At 37.1% G+C, this 22,305-nt stretch overlaps 1 protein-coding gene across 1 annotated transcript; it reads left to right on the top strand.

The window, feature by feature from the left end:
* Window positions 1–9,338: 9,338 nt before the first annotated feature.
* On the top strand, window positions 9,339–21,242 carry LOC139728109 (uncharacterized). The gene is made up of 6 exons (XM_071639071.1): window positions 9,339–9,444; window positions 14,370–14,400; window positions 16,020–16,160; window positions 16,916–17,051; window positions 18,128–18,243; window positions 19,962–21,242. The coding sequence occupies exons 1-6, from the start codon at window positions 9,442–9,444 to the stop codon at window positions 19,982–19,984; spliced, it is 450 nt and encodes a 149-aa protein (XP_071495172.1). The 5' UTR covers window positions 9,339–9,441; the 3' UTR covers window positions 19,985–21,242.
* Window positions 21,243–22,305: the final 1,063 nt, after the last annotated feature.

Here is a 22,305-nt window from a genome sequence, read left to right as displayed (position 1 = left end):
TTGATGGATGTTTTAGAGAAGAAATATTTGATGTATTCCCGTGACCTTATTAGTTGATTTTATACTGAAATATGCAATATGGAAGTATAACAACAAATAGAATTATTCTAGTCTTTCTTATGTTTATTTGTCAGTCGAACCAGATAATTGACAACATGGAGGTGGAGTGGAGGGAGTACCCTCCACCTATTACATAGTATGTCTTTGAAATAAGCCAAGCGTACCCTCGATAGGTATACAATGTATTTATAGGGTAATCATTATATAATTTTGTAAATACGTGCACTGTTGTGGTTATTGATCGCTACAGTAAATTGAGCACAGAGATGCTCATCGTGTTCTTTTTATGATGTGTATACCCTTTTGTGTAAATATCAAGATGGATGCTTAATGCATCATACCAGCTTGATGTCGAAGTGACAGTTATTGTGTAATAGGTAGTAAACATGACCAAGGTTCTAATAAGAAGTACATGTATAAGATTTTAATTATCAATAACTGGTTTGATTATTTAATATGAGGAAAATATTAAGTAATACTCGAGTGAGGGAATAGGAATTGCTTCCCCACCCTTCCCCACTCCCCTCATCCCCTGCAACCGTGGCCACTACGTGGATGAGCAGGGAACTGAATGGACTAGCTGGCGGACCAGGCGAGGCCTAGGAGAGAGTGACAATGTCAGGGTTTGCAGCCAATAGAGAGGGTCTCTCTGGTCTGGTAATGCAGTCTAAACCTGGGGAAAGCCGCGAAGTCAACAGATGGGTGCTACTGTGCCAGTGTCTGAGGGCTGGTGTCCACTACCTTTCCCACTCCTTCCCTTCCCCTACCCCTACCCCTTCCCTTTCCCTTCCCCCCCCCCCCCCCCCTTCCCTTTGGAGTGCTGACACCACCCACTGAGGGCAACAGTGCCGGAGCTGTGTTTACTTATCTGTATCTGAGGGTTCATGGTGACAGACTAGCAGGCCTACTTGCTGCTGGACTGAGCTGGTGACACTGATGTCTACTGGGGAACGACAAGAAGCTGTTTACCAGACTGAGTCCAGATCCTTTACCATTCCCCCCCCCCCCCTTCCATCTCTTTCAATTTCCCCACCCTCAGTTAGTAGCAAGCTCCATTCCTAAACACTTGAATAAAGGTTATCTTTCAACTTGGCCTGTTAGTAATTAAAGACTTATAATAGTCAATATATAAGAAAGTAAGCTAATTTGTTGAGATAGCAAAATTTCTTCTTTTTGTTTCAAGAAAGTCGCGGGACGAGTCATGAGCAAGTCGACGTGCTTAGAGGCTTAATGGAAACACTGTAGAATTTTGTAGGCTTTTTGGTGGCAGGGGTAATTTGGGAGTCGTTAGAGACTTGAGGCCAAATTCTGCCGGTGAAGACAGACAGCGACGCGTGGCCACCGACATCGTGTGTGGGGCGCATAATGCTCTTTTGTGTGGTGCAGCAGTTTTATGTTAAGGATTGAAATCCCAGAGGGGTGACCGGAGTGGTTATGAAAGGAATTTATTCTTTATTGCTTTATTCTTTATTCTATTGGAGAGAGTAATGTGCACTTACTTAGAGATGTTATTCGGAAAGAGACGGGTAGGAAGACTTGGAGTCTAAGTGGGTCTACTGTCTACAGGAGTTCGCTAGTAGGATGAGGTTCGCACAGGTTAGCAGGAACAAAAGCACGGAAGAAATTTCACTTTCTGACAACAAATTGGGTCTCAAAATGAGATGTCTTTAAATAACATTGTAGTGGAGTAGTATTTCTTACATAGTAGTCTCCATGATAAAGAGGCAGTCATTATACTTAATTATGGAGAATTATATTTACAATATTCATGTGACTTTGAATGTAACGAGTGGTCTAACTACAGTACCACGTCATATGTGGTATGTTCTGAGCTGGGATATCGTACTCGGTCTACAGCTTTAATGAACCTTGGTCAGATTAAGCTGGGAAAATATTCAAGTTGGTTTTTGTCTCCAACAGGAGATGTTTGAAATGTTGTAAATGAAATGATTTGTATATAACTGTACGAACAGAATTTCGACTTATTAAAGTCTAAAAGTTACAAGTTAAATTCAAACGTTCGGACATCAAGTTTGTAGTTGTACTGCCTGGATGCTGGAATGAATGCCTGTAGACGATACGTGAACAGTGATCAGTGATTGAGGTTGTGGATATGAGATTTAATCAAGTAATGTAGATTAATACAGACACTGGACAAATCTTTGCACCACGTTCATATACTTTGAACAAACGAACCGCACATCGAAGCCTTTTAAACACGTTACCAACAAACGCGAGGTCCTAGAACTCATTGGATAGCCTTGGTGATTGGAGGGAGAGTGAGTGCCCGAGATGTTTGGTATCTGTGTGTGTACACGCATGTAGAAGTCTAGCAATGACAGTTAGAGACTGAGGCTCTACTTTAAATGCTCACTTACACATGATTTATGTTAATTTGGATACAGAGAAGGTTAGAAGAATTCTGACTTAGCTTACCCTAAATGCTTGGTCGATTCTTTGAGGTATTTCCTCGTATAATAGATGAATAAGATGAGCGAATGATTGCCGATGCTAGTTTGTGTGGGCTGTGTTAGACTGGAGTACTCAACTGAGAGTGGTGCACATGCTCGAGTGGCGCGAACATGAGGTATGCGCGCATGTGAGATGCAGTGTGTGCGTGCGCATTCTGTACTGACACTGGTGATGATTAATTATAGGCGTCAAGGTTATACGCAAGAGGAATACTAGTATGTAATGTACACATGCAGCCACAACATTCTTTAGCATAGACATTGTTTACATATAGGGACTCTCTCAAGTTACAGATCTCTCTCTCCAAACACGTTAGCTGAGGAAGTTAGTTCTCGACTTCTCAGCAGGGAGTGGTACACCCAAAAATTACCTGGTGGCAGCATACTACAGGATTAGGAGATGTGGATATTCTCAGATGCTCAGTCTCTATTTATTTCCCCCCCCCCCCCCCTTCTCGCGTTACAATAGTATTATTCGTATCAGGGCAATATCCCCCTTGCGAGGACAATACCCCCGGCTAAATACTGGTTAGTTATAAGGTTAGAGTAAAGTTTACGGTTAGGGTTATAGGCTACACTTTAGGGTTATAGGGTTAGGAATATCCTTCAGGATTAGGATTAGGGTCAGGGGAATTGTCTGGGGCGATACAGTCATTGCCCTAGACCAGTATTATTTCAGATCAACACAGTATGCAAGTCAACATGCCAGGGCTGCCAACGTTGGAAACTAGTTGAGAGTGAGACTCCCATAGGCCAATGCTGTAATTTAGGAGTCAAAATGAGTGAGATCAATGGAAATGCATGCAAATGAAATAAAGCTTTAGAGTGAGAAAGGACCAAAATGTGTGAGTCTCACGCTCAATGAGTGAGAGTTGGCAGCCCTGACATGCAATGTACGTTATTTCTCTTCAACAGTAGGTGGCGCTAGCATTCCACCAGACCAAGTGCCGAGATAATGGGGCGCAGAGGAAAAAGGTTCGAGAATGCAATAATTATGGTAAGTGGTGAAGCTATAGGCCTCAGACTTTATTTGTCAATCATATTGCATTAATATAGTATACAAATATCCATCGACTTTAGAGTTTCTGATTATAAAATATGGCCAGAGGTTACTCCAACTTCAGAACATACTGTCCAGCATCGAGGGGCGAATGTGCTAAGTGAATAATACTTTAAAATCATCGAGGCCCATCATAGTTTTGAAAAGAAATTGGAAATGGGGCAGAATAGTATTGTTTGTTATTTTGGACCTAAAACACATAGAAAAAGGGGACGACAATTTATAAAATGTAGGAAAGAAAAAGAAGAAACAATAATGATAGAGGACATAGCAAATTGTTTAAAATACAGATTAGGAGAATTAAGCCACATTCTGCAGACTAACCTATTTGTTATGACGGTGGTAATAACGGTAAGTATCATCATAAATATTTCGACGTTGAATGGACCTTCAATGAAACTAACAAGTTTCGAATGTCACCACTATTAAGTCGTGATATTGCCCCCCCCCCCCAAAAAAAATGCATATATATATATATATATATATATAATATATATATATATGTATATATATAATATATTATGCAAATTAGGTTGATGATGTCATAAAATCACAAATAACTAATGCATGTGTGTTATAAATAAAGTTAAATTTTGTTTACCTAGAACGTTATGTTATTTTCAACTCTGATTTAACATTATTTAAATTATGGTATACTCCCATGGGGAAACACAATATTCTTCGCTTTTGAAAAGACCACTTTTGTTACAGAAAAAAAAGCTCTTCGTATTATTTGCAATGAACCGTGGAGAAGTGACATGTGTTATTTCATGAAAACAAAATTATTACAAATATAATAGTTAATACAAACATTAACTAGGACTATGTTTGCTAAATCTATACTTTCTTTTACTGGCCCCAAATTTTGGAATTCTCTCGATAATAGTATGGAACAAGTTTTAAGTTTAAACACGTTCACGTTCAAACTGAAGAAGTTGTTCATAAATTCCTATACAGCGGAATGAGCCCTAATTTTGAACTTTCTTTTTTATTCGTCATACTCATTTTTTTTCTTTTATCTATTCCTTTCGTCTCTTCTCCCTTCAGGCCTTTTTTTTTGTTCTCATGTCTCTTTTTGTTTCTTCTTTCAAAATATTTTCCTCTTTTTCCTTCACTGTGTTCTTTTTTCCCTCTCTCTGTCTGTCTCCTTAACAAGAGGGGTTACTTGTGTTTGTTTGTCCGTCTGTTTGTTTGTTTATTGGTTTGTATAGGTCTGTGTGTGTTGTGCACCTTTTATATTATATCTAGCAACTTACTTCCTTCATGTTATTTAGTCTTTTTGCCCACGAGGAGAATGCAAAATACAAGCCTAGCTTCTCAGCATGTCTCCTCCATTTCCTGCAACTTTAATTTCAATTCAATTTTTATTTGCTTTTGTGATGCGTAGTACTGTTAACTTCACGTAATTTTCTTTGTTACTACATTGTATTGATATTGTGTTATTTTGTGTATGAAAATGTTTTGCTTTGTTGGAAATGAAAATAAACGAAATGAAATGAATAAAATGAAATGCACGACGTTAAAGGGCCTAATGTCATTATCTATTTTTTTTAATTGCTGTTTGGCCGATAATCAGTAATGACAAATATTACGTTTCTCCAAAGATTCCGGTTATTGCACCACTACACATAATGATACAAAAACTACAACTTATTATTAGTTTTTTAGTTATTTCATGCCCGAAGAACCCGAAGTGTGTACTCAGTCAATGGAAGACTGAAGACTCTTGACCACACTATCCTTTTACGCAAATTACATTGTTATGAAGTTCGGGGCATTCCACTGGAATGGTTTGAAGATTATTTATCAAATAAACAGCAACACGTATACTATGAATCGGTAAATTCTGAAGTTTTACCCATACATTGTGGCATCCCACAAGGATCCATATTGGGACCACTACTATTTCTAGTGTATATAAATGATATTACAAATTCCTCTAAGTTACGGCAATATATTCTATTCGCTGATGACACCAATGTATTTTGTTCCAATTCTGATTTTCAGTCGCTTTTAAGAACTCTTAATACTGAATTGCCGAAATTATCTACATGGTTTAAGAGCAATATATTGTCACTCAACTTAAAAAAGACAAATTTTATTTATTTTCATAATAAGAAGCATAAAAATGAAATGCACCATTTGAATATTATGGTGGATGGTATGTTATTGGAGCAAAAAGAAAGTGTCAAATTCCTTGGAATATATATTAATGAAAATATAAAATAGAATGCTCATGTGCAATACATCTCAGATAAAGTGTCTCGTAACGTTGGTATACTCTGTAAGCTTAGGTATTATGTCCCAAAGAATATTTTATTTATGCCTTATAATTCGTTGATATTGTCGAATATCTCATATTGTAACATTGTTTGGGCAACTGCGAAAAGTCACATTGATAGTATATTGCTTCTACAAAAGAAAGCTATACGTATATATGTACCAATTCAGGTCATCGGGACCATTCAGATCCTTTGTTCGTAGAATTAAAAACACTAAAGGTAAATAATATTATTTTTTTGTGCAAAATTCACTTTTTATGTTTCGTTTGTATAAACGGTCAGTTGCCATCTTCTTTCTCCTCATTATTTCAGTTAAACAAGGATATACATTCTTATCCCACAAGGCAATCTGATAAATTTCATCTACAAAATCCTAAAACGGTGATGGCTCTGAAATCTATCAGACACAATGGACCTGATATTTGGAACTCTCTTCCTTCAGAAATTCTTTCAAGAAAGCTGTAAAGACAATGCTGCTCTCTGGATATCAGTGATCTTATAATGTCATTTCAATTGTATTGTATATGAAATTCCCTCGTTGAATTATCACCGTTCAGAATTTATTGCGTAATGTTATGTAACCGACCATGACCTATAACTGTTCACCTGTACCTCGGTGAGAAAATACTTTGCCATGCTTTACTATTCAGTGATCCAGGTGATCTGGTTTATTATTAGCGAAAGCAGACAGACCTCTCCTCTCTCCTTTCTCCTATCCTATCTCTATGCAAGTCATCCCTCCCCTATTTTCCTATATGTTATGTATTATATATGTACGAGGGCTGCATGCAAATCAAGCAATGCTTAAGCTGTAGCCCTTCTGCGTTATTCATTGCATCACTGATATGTTCTGTTGTACATTGTAAAGGCAATGAAGAAACTGTATTGCTGTATTCTAAAGGTAATGAAGAAACTTACCTTGGTAGCAATGAATGTTTATGTATATCCATTTATATGTATGGTACCATCAATGTATATGAGTGTATGTATCTGCATGAGCAATGATATAATGCAGGAACCAATAAAATCAAATCAAATAAAATCAAATAAAATCAAATTACGTCATTACCTCAAGAAAAGCATTAATGATAATGATATGATTATATTTTGCATCTGACTGTGGTTTTCACAATTTTAAATGTTTCCTAAATACCTGAGACACTCCAAACTCCAACAACCTCCTTCTTGTCAGTTCGAATCTAATGAAACCTCCGCCATTATTTTACCCAATTGTGCCCTATGCCTATAAAAATGTGGGTCATGTACGCTAACACGACCAAACATTATAAACCACAACCACACCCTACATTGTACGACATGCAGACATGTTTACTTCCTTAATTATTGACGGATACCGTAGCTTCCCATCGTCTAAATTTGAGATGCACCTCTTGTATTAGTGCATGACTCTATTATACTGGTCAAAACTAATTGAAGCCATGTGTCAACACTAGGTTAACATCAACTTGTCAAATATTAACTAAGAACGCGTCAGAGTGCTAAGAGCTAATAGAGCCATGCTTCGGTCTAATCAGGCAGGGACTGTCTAGTATATAAGCTCTGAAAACAGTGTACATGTTTTACTCGTTCGTCGTACATGTAATTCCTTTGTTAATTTCGTGTTTGTGGATTTTGTCTCTTCCCCCGAATTATGGGAATGATTTTTTTTTCTTCTTCTTGCTTGAGATGTTGCTGTGCTGTAAACACAGCTATAGAGTCACAGAAGATAACAGCTGAATTTGCCTATGATGCAGTTATTAATATTTCAGAGATCATTATATAGATTACAAATTTACAAATATTAATGTCGTATACTTTGAGATGGGAATTTTGAGTTTAATGACTTGCAATTATCCGTTGTAATTTCGATGTCACTTCAAAAATGTATACTTATAATGACCTCGTTTATTTTTAAAATCATAAAACAAAGAGCTTTAGAACATTTCATTATTGTTAACCACGAGTCATATTTGGTACCTGTTCTCTGTTTTAGAAGTTCAAAACTTGGTAGTGTTTGATAAGAAGATAGATATATATATGAAACATGTGCAAATCGTGTTGAGCTGTAGCAGCCTTCACTTATCAATGCTAATCATTAGAGAAAGCGTCTTTTTCCCAAGATTGTTGGAGAGCATCATAGCAAAATAATGTGTGTATGCATCTAGCAATAGTTTTAAGAAGGTAATACAACATGATACTCCACATGACAGCCAAGAGAATTTATGTTGTTGAAGCTACAAGACAGCCTGATCATTTACGGATAATGCAGGAACGTTTTGTTGTTGTTGTTGTTGTTGTTGTTGTTGCTCTCCTTCAATAAAAACTCCAAAATTGTTAAGCAGTTTCAAATATATATTATATATATATATATATATATATATATATATATATATATATATATATATATTGAGAGAGAGAGAGAGAGAGAGAGAGAGAGAGAGAGAGAGAGAGAGAGAGAGAGGGAGAGAGGGGGGGGGAGCTTGAACTCTATTGATATTGTACAGTGCTGGCGCCTTCTTGCCATCGTAGCAATTCTTTTGTTGCTCGTGCTGTGATCACATTAACCGTCTCGGAACTACCATATCAAACCGAAGTTTCATTGATATTATGTACGAAAGACCGCCTTTGGTCCTGACAGGGTTAAATGCCATCCTATTCAGATACTGTGGTTTGCAAATGGCGGCTATTCTCTTATGTCTGTCCATACCACAAGCATTGTCAATACGTTGCAGTAGTCTTGAGAGGGCTAAGGAAAATATTTAATGGGTTGTTATTGCTCGAATCGGTGGTCTTGCCAGCCGTATGAGATCTATGGGATGGTACCTCCGAGGATAAGAATAGTAGGCGTATGGTACGTCAAGGCTATATGGCGGGGTCTGTAAATACTGGCGCCCACACTAGATGGCGATGAGTGGGCGGCGAGATGCCCCTTAAAGGCATTATTTACCATTTGCAGATGAAACAAAAACCCAGCTTTAGTGCTTCAAAATAGTTCTAAAATGTGAGTTAGGGATAAAACCAACCAATGTAGAACTGTTAATCAGTATAATCAATGTTAAGTATGGTTAGATATGTAAGATGTAAACAATAGCTATTTCTAGAATAAACCGTCTACAGTTAAGGTTTATTGAGAAAAACAGTGTTATATCCTTTTATTTTAGGCTTTATTACGAAATGTTTATATGGTAGGATGTTTTGTAATACAACCGACCTACACACAAAAAGCATCAAATGTGATAACTTGAACATTTTTTAAATCACTGCTCCAAGTAATAAGCAATACCTTTAACGATGGTGTGAGCAAAGAGGTAAAGTGTGTGATACATAAGGTGTGAATGGGTGTATTGTACGCCCGCGTGATGGGGGGGGGGGGGGGGGGATGAGAGGCAGAGATGGGCGTGGAAGGCAAGTGCTCGCTGAACCGAGATCTGCCTGGTAGTTAAAGTATAACTGGCTCTACTCAGGATTAAAAGACCAGTCCGCCGCACCCTTTTGCAGTGAGCAGTCCACCGAACTTGGGTCCCTCGAATCCCACATTCCGCTATCCCTTGCACAGTTACTACAGAAAATGGTGAGTATACGGTGTAGAGAGCTAAGTTTCCTGTAGAAAAAAGTTTGAACCGTTAACGCAACATGAACATAAGACGTTCTAATCTTTTTGAGTTGTCTTGGATATTTTCCATAATCATATTCAACATTTCGTGTGCGTCTTTTGGAAGCAGTTTTCTATCAAGTAGATTCGTTGAGCGGAAGTGTGTGTATTTTTCGGATGACCAGAGTACATGTACTGCAATAAAGACCTACCTTACAACATGATCCCCCCCCCCTTCCGAAAAAATCTCTCAAAGTCTTTTGTTTCATAATTCCTGTTTTTCCCATCGGTGAATCAACCAATTTTGTATATGAAACGAGTGTCATTTCCCTTATGGTCATCAATTCAATTTAGTTGACGTAGAGTTCATATGCTATACGCCCAACAAGGGAGAAGTATTTCGTCATATTCCACAGGTATACACGTCATGTATTTCACCTAAGACAGTGTTACGAGGTCTATCTGTATGGTAGTACAAATTGTGTACAGTCAATCCTTCTTTCATTCTCTTTGTATACTTGTCCGTCCGACCGTCTACGGTCTATCTCAGTCTCTACCTCCCAACCCCTGTAGCTATAGTCTGTGGTGTAATCTGTCTATCTGTGTGTCTATCACATCTATCCATCTATCAGTCTATTTATCTATCTTATCTATCTATCTATCTATCTATCTGTCTATCTATCCATCCATCCATCCATCCATCCATCTATCTATCTATCTATCTATCTATCTATATATATATATATGGGTGTGTGTGTGTGTATAAATATATATATATTTAATCTATCTATCTGTTTGTTCATCGATGTCCATCTGTATCTGTTTATCTATATATATATATCTATATATCTCTCTATGGTATATCCATCTGTCTATATCCATCCATCCATCCATCCATCTATCTATCTATCTATCTATCTATCTATCTATCTATCTATCTATGTATACATCTATCTATCTATATCTATATAATCTATCTATCTATCCATATCGGTACATGTATATCTATCTGTTTTTATCTATATACGTTTGTCTATATCTGTCTATCTTTCTCACTGTATCTCCCTCCCTCTTCTTATGTTATAAATTTAAGAGGAAGGGGGAGGGGTGGGGTGAGACTCATGCAGCGAAACTGAATAGGAAAAGAGTTTCAGAGAATATTACTGTATACTGGTATAGGCCTCGCAAGTAATCTCTTCCTGTAGAAAACTTTTTGCCCATTCTGTCAAGTGCAGCTGGGTGTAGCCGTCATGGGACCCACGCATCTAATATAGGGGCACATGCAGTGATCTCGGAAGATTAACGAAAAAAGAAGAAGATGCTATAATAGCTCGTTAAACACTGCTCCATTGCATGGTTGCTCTCAAACCGGTTACATTACAGGGGCGGATCCAGGAATTCCGTAAAGAGGGGGCGCGTTTACAAAATTAAATGGGGGGGGGGGGCGTACGCACCCCTCCCCCATTTTTTCTTATTATTTCTTTTGTTTTAATAAAAATAAAGGGGGGGGGGCGTGGATCCGCCCCTGCGTTAAAATGTAGAATTTCGTGGCATTACATTGTTGAATCAAAAGCAGTTCATTCAGATATGACAGTCTCGTTACGTTTATCCTGTAACCCTCTAACAGGTCTTCACCGCTTCACCGACCCTCTCCTTTCATTGTTAATTCACCGAACCACTAGTTATAAAATTCGATGCTAGAATTTTTTATGTACACTAGTTTCCACTGGTATAATCAACCAAGGCTAAGAAGATAGTCATCCATTCCAATAGTCTGCATTGTATAGGCCTACATTGTAAGCCTCTTTAATCATGTCCCTGCCGCAAGCCTATAATGCATTATCATTCCTTGTTCACTGAAGCCGGTGAATCTATACAAAAAGTGCACTCGCCAGATCGGAAAGGTTACAGAAAACATACTTGCACGACGTAATGCTTAATCGAGCGAACCAAAGTCATTTGCACCAAAGTCATTTGCTGATATATCTCTCCATAAAATATACTAACAATGGAATAATACATACAGCATTCTCTGTAAATATCCACCCCCTCTCTGAACAACAATCACTGTATCACTGCCGTTGTTTTGCGTGAAGTCGTGCAGAATAATGAGCCCATTGTCTAGTGCTAAATCGGGAGAGCTAAATGCTTGTTTTTGTAATTCCGTAGAATCAGTAGAAATGAAACATTTCTCATGCAACTTTTTCTCGAGCATACGTTATTCATATAAATAAAATGGGCTTTAGGATCTCCCCAGTCTGATTGGTCATCAACATTCATTCTTCATGATCCACACTGAGCTACGAGCCCACTGGAGTCCGGTAAAATCCGAACGCATGGCTCAAGTCTTGTATAGTGTTGTAGGTGTACCGAATGCATGATGAGGAAAAGGCTGTATTTCATGAATTTACGGACCCACTTTGCGACACAAATGATGCACAGGCCTATTTTTTTTTTTTTTTTTTTGGATCTGTGAGAATTGGATGCTCTTGTTTAACTTTGGAACAGTCTAAAACCCACTCGCTGTGCTCGTGGGTTTAAACAGTTCCAAAGTTAGACTCATACATCCAATTCTCATCGATCCACTCTGTCCTGTGCATCATTTGTGACGCTAAGGTCTCATCCATCTTTTCTACTTTCATATTATGAAAGTAGAAAAGATGGATGTTTGGGTTATGAACTTTATTTTTCGAAAATATAAAAGTCTGAAGATTCACTCAAAGTCACCATTTACCCCGGTGCAAATGTAACTTTGGTAGCACCACTGTCCAGTGTTCTAAATCAGTCATGCAGAAATTGCACACAAAGTCATGGAGCTGTGGATCAAGAAAATGATAGACGAGAACCGTATCTATCCTTTCATGTATATCTCATAAAAAATATGATTTCAATAGTAAAAAGTAGCTTGGACGCGTTGTGTGTCTTAACTTGCTTTAGCACAACTTTGCAATGTTTATGACCATTATATAGACAAAACGATTAAGAGTCTAAGACCAAAACGAAAGATTGTTTTATCTCGACGTTTATTTGTTCAGCTCGACAACTGCACCATTGTTGACTTACGTCAAAAGATTAAACATTCACCCCCTCTTTTGGCGATTTATTAGGCTCTTCTGAAAGCGGAAGAACATGTACGGTATTTTTCTCATCCTGTGTTGTTCAGTTACATGCATTTTGTCAGAGGGAACTTTATACAGTCAACGTTTATACCAAGCAACATACACGCACCTCCACCACAATTGGTTTACACTTGATTTCTCTAAGTTATATCCCAGCTGTGATGTGAAGCATTAACTATGATATAAACTGTAATGAAAATGTGACCGCGTGTGTGGGCGCGTTGACTTCATGGTGTATCATGTTTTTTTAAAAATATTTTCTGTGTTTGTGCGTAGGCCTATAATACTTTTGCATTCATTGAGCGGAATACCCTGCTAGAAAGAACACAGTGTCCCACAGTATGAGAAACACAGTGTGATCGCAGTGTGGAATCTTTTTACACTGTTGAATTCGAGCGTTTTAACAGTGTGAACACAGTGTGAAATTTTTCATATTGTTAAATTCGAGCGTTTTAACAGTGTGAACACAGTGTGACATCTCTTCACATTGTTAAATGCGAGCGTTTTTAACAGTGTGAACACAATGTGAGTCATCAATTTACAGTGTGAAACAAAGCATTACTATGTGAACACTCTGTGAAAACCACACCACAGTGTGAACACATCTTCACACTGTTAAATTCGAACGTTTTCTCATAGTCAACTATAATATGTGAACACATTGTGAACACACTATGGGACACTGTATTCTTTCCTGTAGGGTAAAGCCGAAATGAAGTTTCATATGTAATGAATAAGCCAAACAATTTTCATCAAAATCATCTTTATTGATTTAATAATTATGGTTGTCTTTAAAACCCATGAAGATAAGAAAATTATAAGAAGAATGAATCTCAAATACGCCATCTGTATAAATCCAACAAGAAGGTTTTTATTCATAAAATTTTCAACCCGCCTCGGCCTTCGTCAGTCCAATCGGTTGAAATATGTATATGTATATATGTATATATACATACATATATATATATACACATTGTATATATATATATATATATATATATATATATAGCAATAATAATGTCACAACAGAGGAATGCATTAAATGCCAATCTTGATTTTAATTAAAAATCCGAATTTTCGGGGGTCCTCCCCTTCGTCAGGGATGACAGTGCGATTGCTATATCTAGTACTGCCGATACGCGGAGCAACTACAATATATATATATAATATATATATATATATATATATATATATATATATATATATATATATTCAAACGACGTTCTTATACTTTTACTGAATTCAACCAAAATACAATTTTCATGACACTGTAGGCCTGTGTTTCTCGGTAGGTGTATCAAAGTATTTGCCACAGGGATTCCTATAAACAACGTCTACATAATCTTAATCCTCATCTCAGCTAGTCATTAATTGATACAATCAGACAAACCACAACTACGATTATGGCAATGAGATAGCTTATTTATTACATAGTATGATATTGCATTATGCTGTGATATTTAATGGTTTTAGTGTTCTTTTTTATAATTTTGAATAACTCTATATTCTGCATACATGTGTAGGTTCAAACTTTCTGACTTCATTTGCATCAGCTTGTGATCTACCTGTAATAAATCCTTTCTAAGACCCATAATGAAAATGATATCAGTTAAAACAGTTTCGAAGTAAATACATTATCACAATGATTTGATGATTCTCCCCTCCATCCCCCTTTCTCTCTCTCCCATCCTCTCCCCTATTTTCCCTCCAATCCTAATTTTCTCTCTTTTTATCTTGTATTTTTCCTCTCAAACTTTCCTCTCCTTTCTCCTCATTCCGTTACAGGCTTCTCAAGTAACAGCCGCCCAGCGTGAAGGTATGATTCCAACATCATCTTGATACAAATATTTGACCTGAAATTGCCAAAAATGTCTTTTCGGACGACTACACCGATACAAATTATTGTTTAGAATGAATCCTTGTCTCTCCACTACGACGATCAGCTACGATAATCACAGTATTATTCATATCAATTACTTTGTGTCTATGATGACTTCAGTTGAGACGAATATGAATTCACATCACAAAATCAGGGATTGTTTGAAAAGGCAATGTTTTTAATTGTTCAAGTTTTCATTTTTCTGCACCCAGCAAGCTTCACTCCTCATTACTTTACCATTTGCAAATGAAACAGAAACCATGCATGACAAGTTTTAGTGCTCCAGAATGGTTCTAGAATGTGAGTTAGGGATAGAAGCAACTAATAGAAAAAGTTATCAGTATGCGTCAACAATAATTATAATGAAATTGCTTCTAGAGCACCCTTTACATTTATGGTTTATTAAAAAAAAATAGTGATATCTCTTTATATTAAGTTAGGCTTTATTGCGAAATGTTTATATGGTAGGATGTTTTGTGATACAACTGACCTACATATGCATCAAATGTATGCATTAAATGTAATAACATTTATCAATCACTGCTCCCAGTGGTAAACAGTACCTTTAAAACTCTCGAATCTAACAGTGTGAAGAGTTTTCACAGTGTGTTTCCCATTGTCTGGGACACTGCCATTTCCAGCAGGGTATAATAAAGTCAGCCGATTGATAAACTAAACAATTTATTATGCAGTAAATATACACATTGATCTTACAGTATGCATTTTATGAGCCGTATGAACCGTGCAGACGAGCTCAATAGCAAGGCAGTTTTCACACAACACTATGTATTTCAATACCCCGTTTTTGCCGTATATAATATAACTTATTATAACAATGACCACACTACCACCAGTGAGCCGTTCTTAGATCTCATTTTGTGATGGGGGTGCTATTCTATGAGAATATCATAGTTGGTAATAATTAAAATACTATCATAATAATATTATGTCGTGATGTGCGTTCGCCAGATGGCCTGGCTGGCTGCACATAAATCATTTCACACAATTAGATAAATAAAGTTGCAAGCATTGATTTGTTGGAGGAGGCTTTTGCTTGCATCCTTCAAGGAATGGTATATAGTTTTGGTTGAGATGGGGCTTCAGTTTTCCAACTTTTTTGTGACATAACTAGAGACTTCTTGTAATTAGATATCAAAAAGTAAATAATCGGAAGAGAAATTCAAAGTTTATTTAATAAGAATCGAGTCATGGAGTGGCTGAGATATCCAAAAACAGAGAAATCCTAATACAACGTAAAATATGGGATCTATCCTTTATTAGGACCACTTAATTTTACTTTGTTTTAGTATATCTCAGCCATTTCCAAACCGATTTTCATCAAATGAACTTTGAATTTCTCTTTGAATTGTACGTTCTTAAATATTTCATCAGTGTTGTCTAATTATCTCACAAAATGGCAAAATCTGTAACACATCTCAACCAAACTTTACCATCCCTTTCAAGCTGCATATTTCTCATTGCCACTCAATTATGTTATATTTATGCATTTATCTCTATTCGCTCAATCCATTTCCTCCAAACTGGCTATCCTGCAGAATACCGCAAGGCCTTCGACAAGGCAGATAAGGATAGTAGTGGGAAGATTGACGCGAAAGAGTTTCGGCAGTTGGTCGAAGTCCTCGGAAAGAAGTACAACCCCAATCTCCTGCCGGAGTTTAGTGACGTAGATGCTGACGGTGAGTCACGACAAGCAAAAAAGATGGGTGTGTGTGTGCGCGCGCTAAACTATTTGTTTATGCGTGTGTGCGTGCACGTACGTGTGTGTGTGTGTTTGTGTGTGTCTTGAAGCATCGAAGTGTGTTTAATGCATGTAGCATATTTGCTCTTTGGATTTTCGTTGGCAATCATTAAGGAAATTTGTAGTGTGTAGTGACCTTACTAAGTGTAGATAAGAGTTGAATCAGTCTCTTTCGTACTTTATCTCAGTATTCTCAAATACAACTGGCTGATTGTAGTAACTTTAAGCCATTTGACAATTAATTCGTTAAATTAGGTACACTCGTTAGCTTTGGTTTCGTTGAGTGTTGTAGGTCCAATGTAGAGACTCCTCGTGCATACGCAACGCCGCACCACAGTGCAACATTTCGACACGACACGACGCCTCGCGACGTGGCTACAACACTATGGCATGACGCTACGAATACACACCACGTTACAACACCAACACCCGACACGACCCCTTGACACACGTCACCTCAGTAATTATGGCAACTCTCAACAGGTCATATTGATACTATAAAAAGGCACGAAACATCACGTGATATCAAGAAATTACGTCATCACACGACACACTGATACCACAGTTTGACACGACCCCGTTAATCAGTTAAACAACTGACACTCAAATTTTATTTGATCTAAAGTACCTACCCACGAAGAAAGTGACGCTATAACGTTAAGAATTCTTAACACTCATCCTTTTTTTTCGCAGCAAACAAAAAGATTGACTTCGAAGAATTCGTTGTCATGATGGAGAAGCTGCGACCTGCGAAATTGTCTGAAAGCCAAAAGCAGGACTTCATAAACGCATTCAAGTTGTTCGACAAGGACGGCAATGGCTTCATCACGTACGTATATATATATATATATAAAAACAAACACACATTTTCTTTTCTCCATATCTTTTTTTCCGATGCCCGTTGTGTGCAGAAAATTACAAATACAATTGAATATTATGCTATGAGAGAATATGATGATGATATAGTGCTAAAAGTATCTTTCAAATTTGATAACAAGACACTGAGATTTTGAAACAGTGTGCATGGAATATAAAGGTTCAAAGGGTAATCCGGAACGAAAAGTTAGTCTTATATAAAGAAAGAGTAAAAGCATCGCAGGGAATAGCTTGACCAAAAATCTGATGAGAATTCAGGAAGCTTACATCATTTTTCATTATCAATTTTGAATGCATTTCAACCGAATGTGATCTGATGATGTCTGATATTTCCTCCACCACCGGTAAACGTTAATTGATTGTGTGTCTCACCTTAGCACAACATTCCTATAATAGTAATACTGTATAGGGGGGGGGGGGGTCGTGCCTCCAGAAAAAACTTAAATTATTACAATATTTTGGAGTCAATTATTGATTTTATCTTATAGACACGTCCTTATACAGTTATGTAAGTCAAACCTAAGTTCGAATTTTATTCCGAGGCCTCGATCCATGTTAAGCTGCTGCTTATCATCGCGGTCTCCTGCCTTTCTGTTATTGTCTAGAAATACACAATTCTGATATCAATTGACTAAAAACAAACCCTTTCTTATTTTCCCTAAATTTTGGTTATTTTACCGACATAACATATTCTGATACTATGAATAATCAATCATTACCTAGTTAATTCGTAACGGTTATCTTCACGATTTCCTTCTGAACTCGTTTGTGATATTATGCTATAGAGTGGTGTAAGTCTAATGAATCGAATACAATTATGCTCATAAAGTATATGTATGTATTTTTAATCAATTTGTAAGACATTATGCTAAGCTTATGCGTCGTATAATGGTATTTTCAAAATATGTGTATTCTTTTGTCATGCGTGATTTATAGAAAAAAAAAACACGCAAATAAAATCAGACAAACGAACAAACAAACTAACTTTCTCCGCCGATTTCTTTCGGGTGTACACTCTGTATTTCTCAGGGTGGCCGAAATCGGAGAGGCCCTGAAGAGCGTGGGCGACAACGCCAGTGAGGCAGAACTCAAGGAAATGGTCAAGGAGGTCGACAAGGACGGTGATGGAAAAATAAACTACGAAGGTGAGTGTGGATCAGTCTTAAAATTTGATTCGGGTTCTGTTTCATAATGAAATGCGATTGATTTTACGCTCGATTTATTGAGCGTATAACTCAGTGAATCGAGCGTAAGTTTGATATTGAGCGTAATTTCTGTTTCATATAGACACTTACGTTTGATTTCATGAAAAATCAAACTTTCAGTTTTACTTACGATTAATAGCAACGTTGTTCATGAAACGCAATTTGCAATTGATCAAAACTTACGCTCAATATTTGTGAAACAGGTTCCACGGCAATGCAGGGCTCAGAAGTACTAAGTAGTAGTGTCGTAATGATGACAAATAATATTTTAATGTAACTCTGTCTCCCAAGCCTATTTGCCAGTTAAAGGGATGGTATATGTTTGGTTGAGATGGAGGGTTCAGATTTTATCCTTTCACGAGATAAATCAAAAACCCCTTTATATGAAATACCAAAGAGCATGCAATCCTATGAGGAATTCAAAATCAGTTTTGAAATGGCAGAGATATCCAAAAACAAGATTAAACAAAGTGATCTTAATAAAAAGTGTGTCCCATTTTTTATGATGACCTCTTTGTTTTTAGATATCTCAACCATTTCAAAATCAGTCTTCATCAAATAAAAGCTAAATTCCTCTTAGAAGTATCTCCTTCATATTTCAAGAGGTTTCTCATTATCTCACAACAAAGTTGGAAACCTGCAGCCTCATCTCAAAAAATCTATATCAACATCTCTTTAAAGAATACGAAAGTGATAGACATAGTAGTAGACGTATATATGAGATTGTATGTATAAGACATGCTATATAGTGGTAGATGTAGTTTTATGATCATTATTGTCATTATCCTGACATCCTGACCAAAACACTTCAAATGGCTGTTACGCAGTGACAGGGTAACCAGAAATGGAAGGGGCCGGCCCCTGGAAGACAAAGACTGGCCATAGAAATGTTATTTTGGCTATTAGCCCACTCCCCCCCCCCCCTCCCGTCCATCTCCATAAACTTATAGTATTTATACACAGTTAGAACCAGACGCGGTAAGAAAGGTGACAGATACCACAATTTAGCCTTCTAAAAACTGCCTTAAATATTATATTATATTTTATTTTTTTCTGAATGAAAATTATCCAAGTATTCCTTCAAAAAGAGAGCACCAAAATCAACCAGATTGCGGAATTTCCTTTCTAAAACTGCAAAAGTCCACATTTTCCCCTTTAGTCAATGTCAATGCGAACACTCACGAACGGAGAAGAGGTGGCAGATACCACCTTCATTGCTATTCGCAATTTCCATAAATAAAAAATTATTCAATATTGAAAGCAAGAGAATATTAATCAGAGGGGTGAAGGTTGAGGTGTGAATTTTCTTCAATTTGTCTCCCTCTGCAAATAAAATTTGCAATTCATACCCTCAGGTCTCAAAAAAAAAAAATCAGAAATGATGTATAATTTGAATAGATTTTGGCTTTTCCGTGTCTCCGTTCATTGCTTGTTTTTATACCCATGAACCGGGAATCTTCCATGAGCGTCATTATTGAAAGCAAAGTCACAATGACGTGCGGAAAAAAAAAACCCAAACCGTGAGGGAGAAGTTATATGGCAGAAAATCCATCGCTCAACTATAAGTTTTTATTTTATACTGATTCACGTTCATCAGCTGTGCACATATTTATCTTTTTTACTCATATTTCTTGTACTTAATTTCTGTCTTCCTCCAGAGTTCGTGAGACTGATGATGTAGTAAGGACATGCTGGCTCGTGCGTACTGCAGGAAAATCGGGAGACATCTTCTGTGAAAAATGGCGTCTCCCATCTCGCACCTTCTAACTTTTCCCGCGACAGTACCACACCCTGCATATACACTTGGAGTACTGTAGTATCATGTTTTTACTTTCAATATATAGTTGATGCCATTTATGAGCAATAGTTTTTCACATATTATAGTGTTTCCTCTCAATCTCCGTCCCTTGAGGGTGTAGAAATGTGATGGCACTGTGGCATCGTGAATTGGACTCCCGACTCCCAATCAGAGGACCCGAGTTCGGATCCAGCCCAGTGCTCCTGGACCTTTACTGCACAAGATGTTTATATCCACTATGCACTATGTCCATTTCTACGAGGGGTGTACGAATGGGTATACATGGCAACACAAGGGTAATAATAGTGGCAGAACCCTCTAGTAGAACAGTGTCAACACTGAAGAGGCTACCCTAGATAAAGAAGACCATGTTAAGTTAAAGAAATGATTTCCGCCTTCTATTTTCATTATCTGGTTCTAAAACCAGTTTCTCCAAACGAATGGAAATGTCTGCATAGACAAAATACAGCACAGGATAAATCGGTGTGGCGTGTATACACATTCGCATGAGAACAGCAATGCCAATACACCCATTTTTCTAAATTATCATATTCACATACTAATACACACGGAAGTCATCAGTTAACAGAAACCATGGAAACGTTGTGATAAGAAATATGAAATTGGCAAAAATATATTTCAAAATGCTGGCTTTCTTGTCTTTCAGACAACCAGAGCAAAAAAAAAAAAAAAAAAACCCAAAACAAAACAAAACAAAACAAAACAAAACAAAACAAAACAAAACAAAACAAAACAAAACAGACAAACAAACAAACATACCTCGCACGCAAACAGACACACACAAAATCTATAGAAAACCTTAACGCATACATACTATACACACACACTCTCTCTCTCACTCACACACTCATTGCTACAGGATTATGTTTAAGGAATATAACTAGTTAAGTTTACCTTCATAAAAAGGGATTTTTTTCAGGATTCTATCCATGCAGGAGGTCAGTGTTTCTTGGTCTTTCAAGTTTTTCCTCATAACTGTGTGAAAATCACCCCTCCTTATGACTTGCAAGCTACGGACGAATGTTTATGAAGTGAGAGGTTGACTGTATAATATTAATTCTCAAGTGGTAGTTCTACATGAAATAGATTCAATGAACTGTTGTGTGATAACGTCAATAAATTATAAACCTTCGAATAAGTTTATGCCTAAATGTTTCTGATTATTACAACACTACTGGCTTTTCTAATTTTCGGTTTGATCATGTCTGTCATCAAGAAAGAAAGAGAAGAGAAGAAAGAGAGAGAGAGAGAGCGTGTTTGTGTGTGTGTGTGTGTGTGTGTGTGTGTGTGTTTGTTTGTGGTACATTATGAAAAAAAAAATGGGGCCCTGTTCAAAATAATTTGCCCCAGCTGACATCACATTCACAGTGAATCAAATCAAACGATATTACAAACATAAACAGATAAATCAGTATCATTATTCAAACATGATATAAATCCACCACGCATCTAATACAAAAGGAGAAGAAGAAGAAAGAAGTCTCCCCATGTGAGCTCCTATAACAGAATAAAATGATGAAGATTATGAAATAAACTCCACGTTCTCATGGAAGTTCATATGATACATTTTTGTTTGAATCAAACTAATATACACATACACACAAACACAATGGCACTATGGAGAATCAGCAACAAACAACATACATGTACTTGAAGATGTTTGAGCCAAAACATGCGGTTCGATCTTTCTTCACCAAAGTAATTTATATACATGTATATATATATATATATATATATATATATATATGCAGCTTCCATTTGTCGTTTTGCCTACAAACGCTGGTGGAAGGAAAGTAGGCCTACTGCGTTTCACATCCTTAATGTGTAGCACAAGGCATCATTTGCTATGAATGCATGATTGCATAGTAAATGGATCTATTTCAAATGGAGTCGGGACCAGGTGAGTCGAGAAGTACAGAACAAGGAGAGAAAGGGAAGACTATACAGAAAACTTTTCATTTGGGGTATTGTTTTGTGGGTGTGTTCATACTCACTACTGCACATTTCTTGGTGATGTCAAGAAATTGATGATGAATAACAGTAAACATTTCACATCATATCGTAAGAAATAGTGCGCAGTGGAAAAACAGGGAAAGAAGAAGAAAAAAAGAAGTCCTTGTCTTACCGAAAGTTTGGCAAACAGCTGCCCCCCCCCCCATAAAAACAATAAAGATAACTATTAT

The sequence above is a fragment of the Diadema antillarum genome, unplaced genomic scaffold, assembly GCF_040938485.1.
Source record: "Diadema antillarum isolate AM-2024a unplaced genomic scaffold, OU_Dant_1.0 seq00000166_RagTag, whole genome shotgun sequence".
In the NCBI taxonomy this organism is placed as follows: Eukaryota; Metazoa; Echinodermata; class Echinoidea; order Diadematoida; family Diadematidae; genus Diadema; species Diadema antillarum.
This window is presented reverse-complemented; position numbering and strand designations above follow the sequence as displayed.

Excerpts from the sequence above, each read along its gene's own strand:
- LOC139728109 (XM_071639071.1), top strand. Across the intron at positions 16,161-16,915 it reads TAGTGACGTAGATGCTGACG|CAAACAAAAAGATTGACTTC; the intron begins GTGAGTCACGAC and ends TTTTTTTCGCAG. Across the intron at positions 18,244-19,961 it reads TGGAAAAATAAACTACGAAG|AGTTCGTGAGACTGATGATG; the intron begins GTGAGTGTGGAT and ends GTCTTCCTCCAG.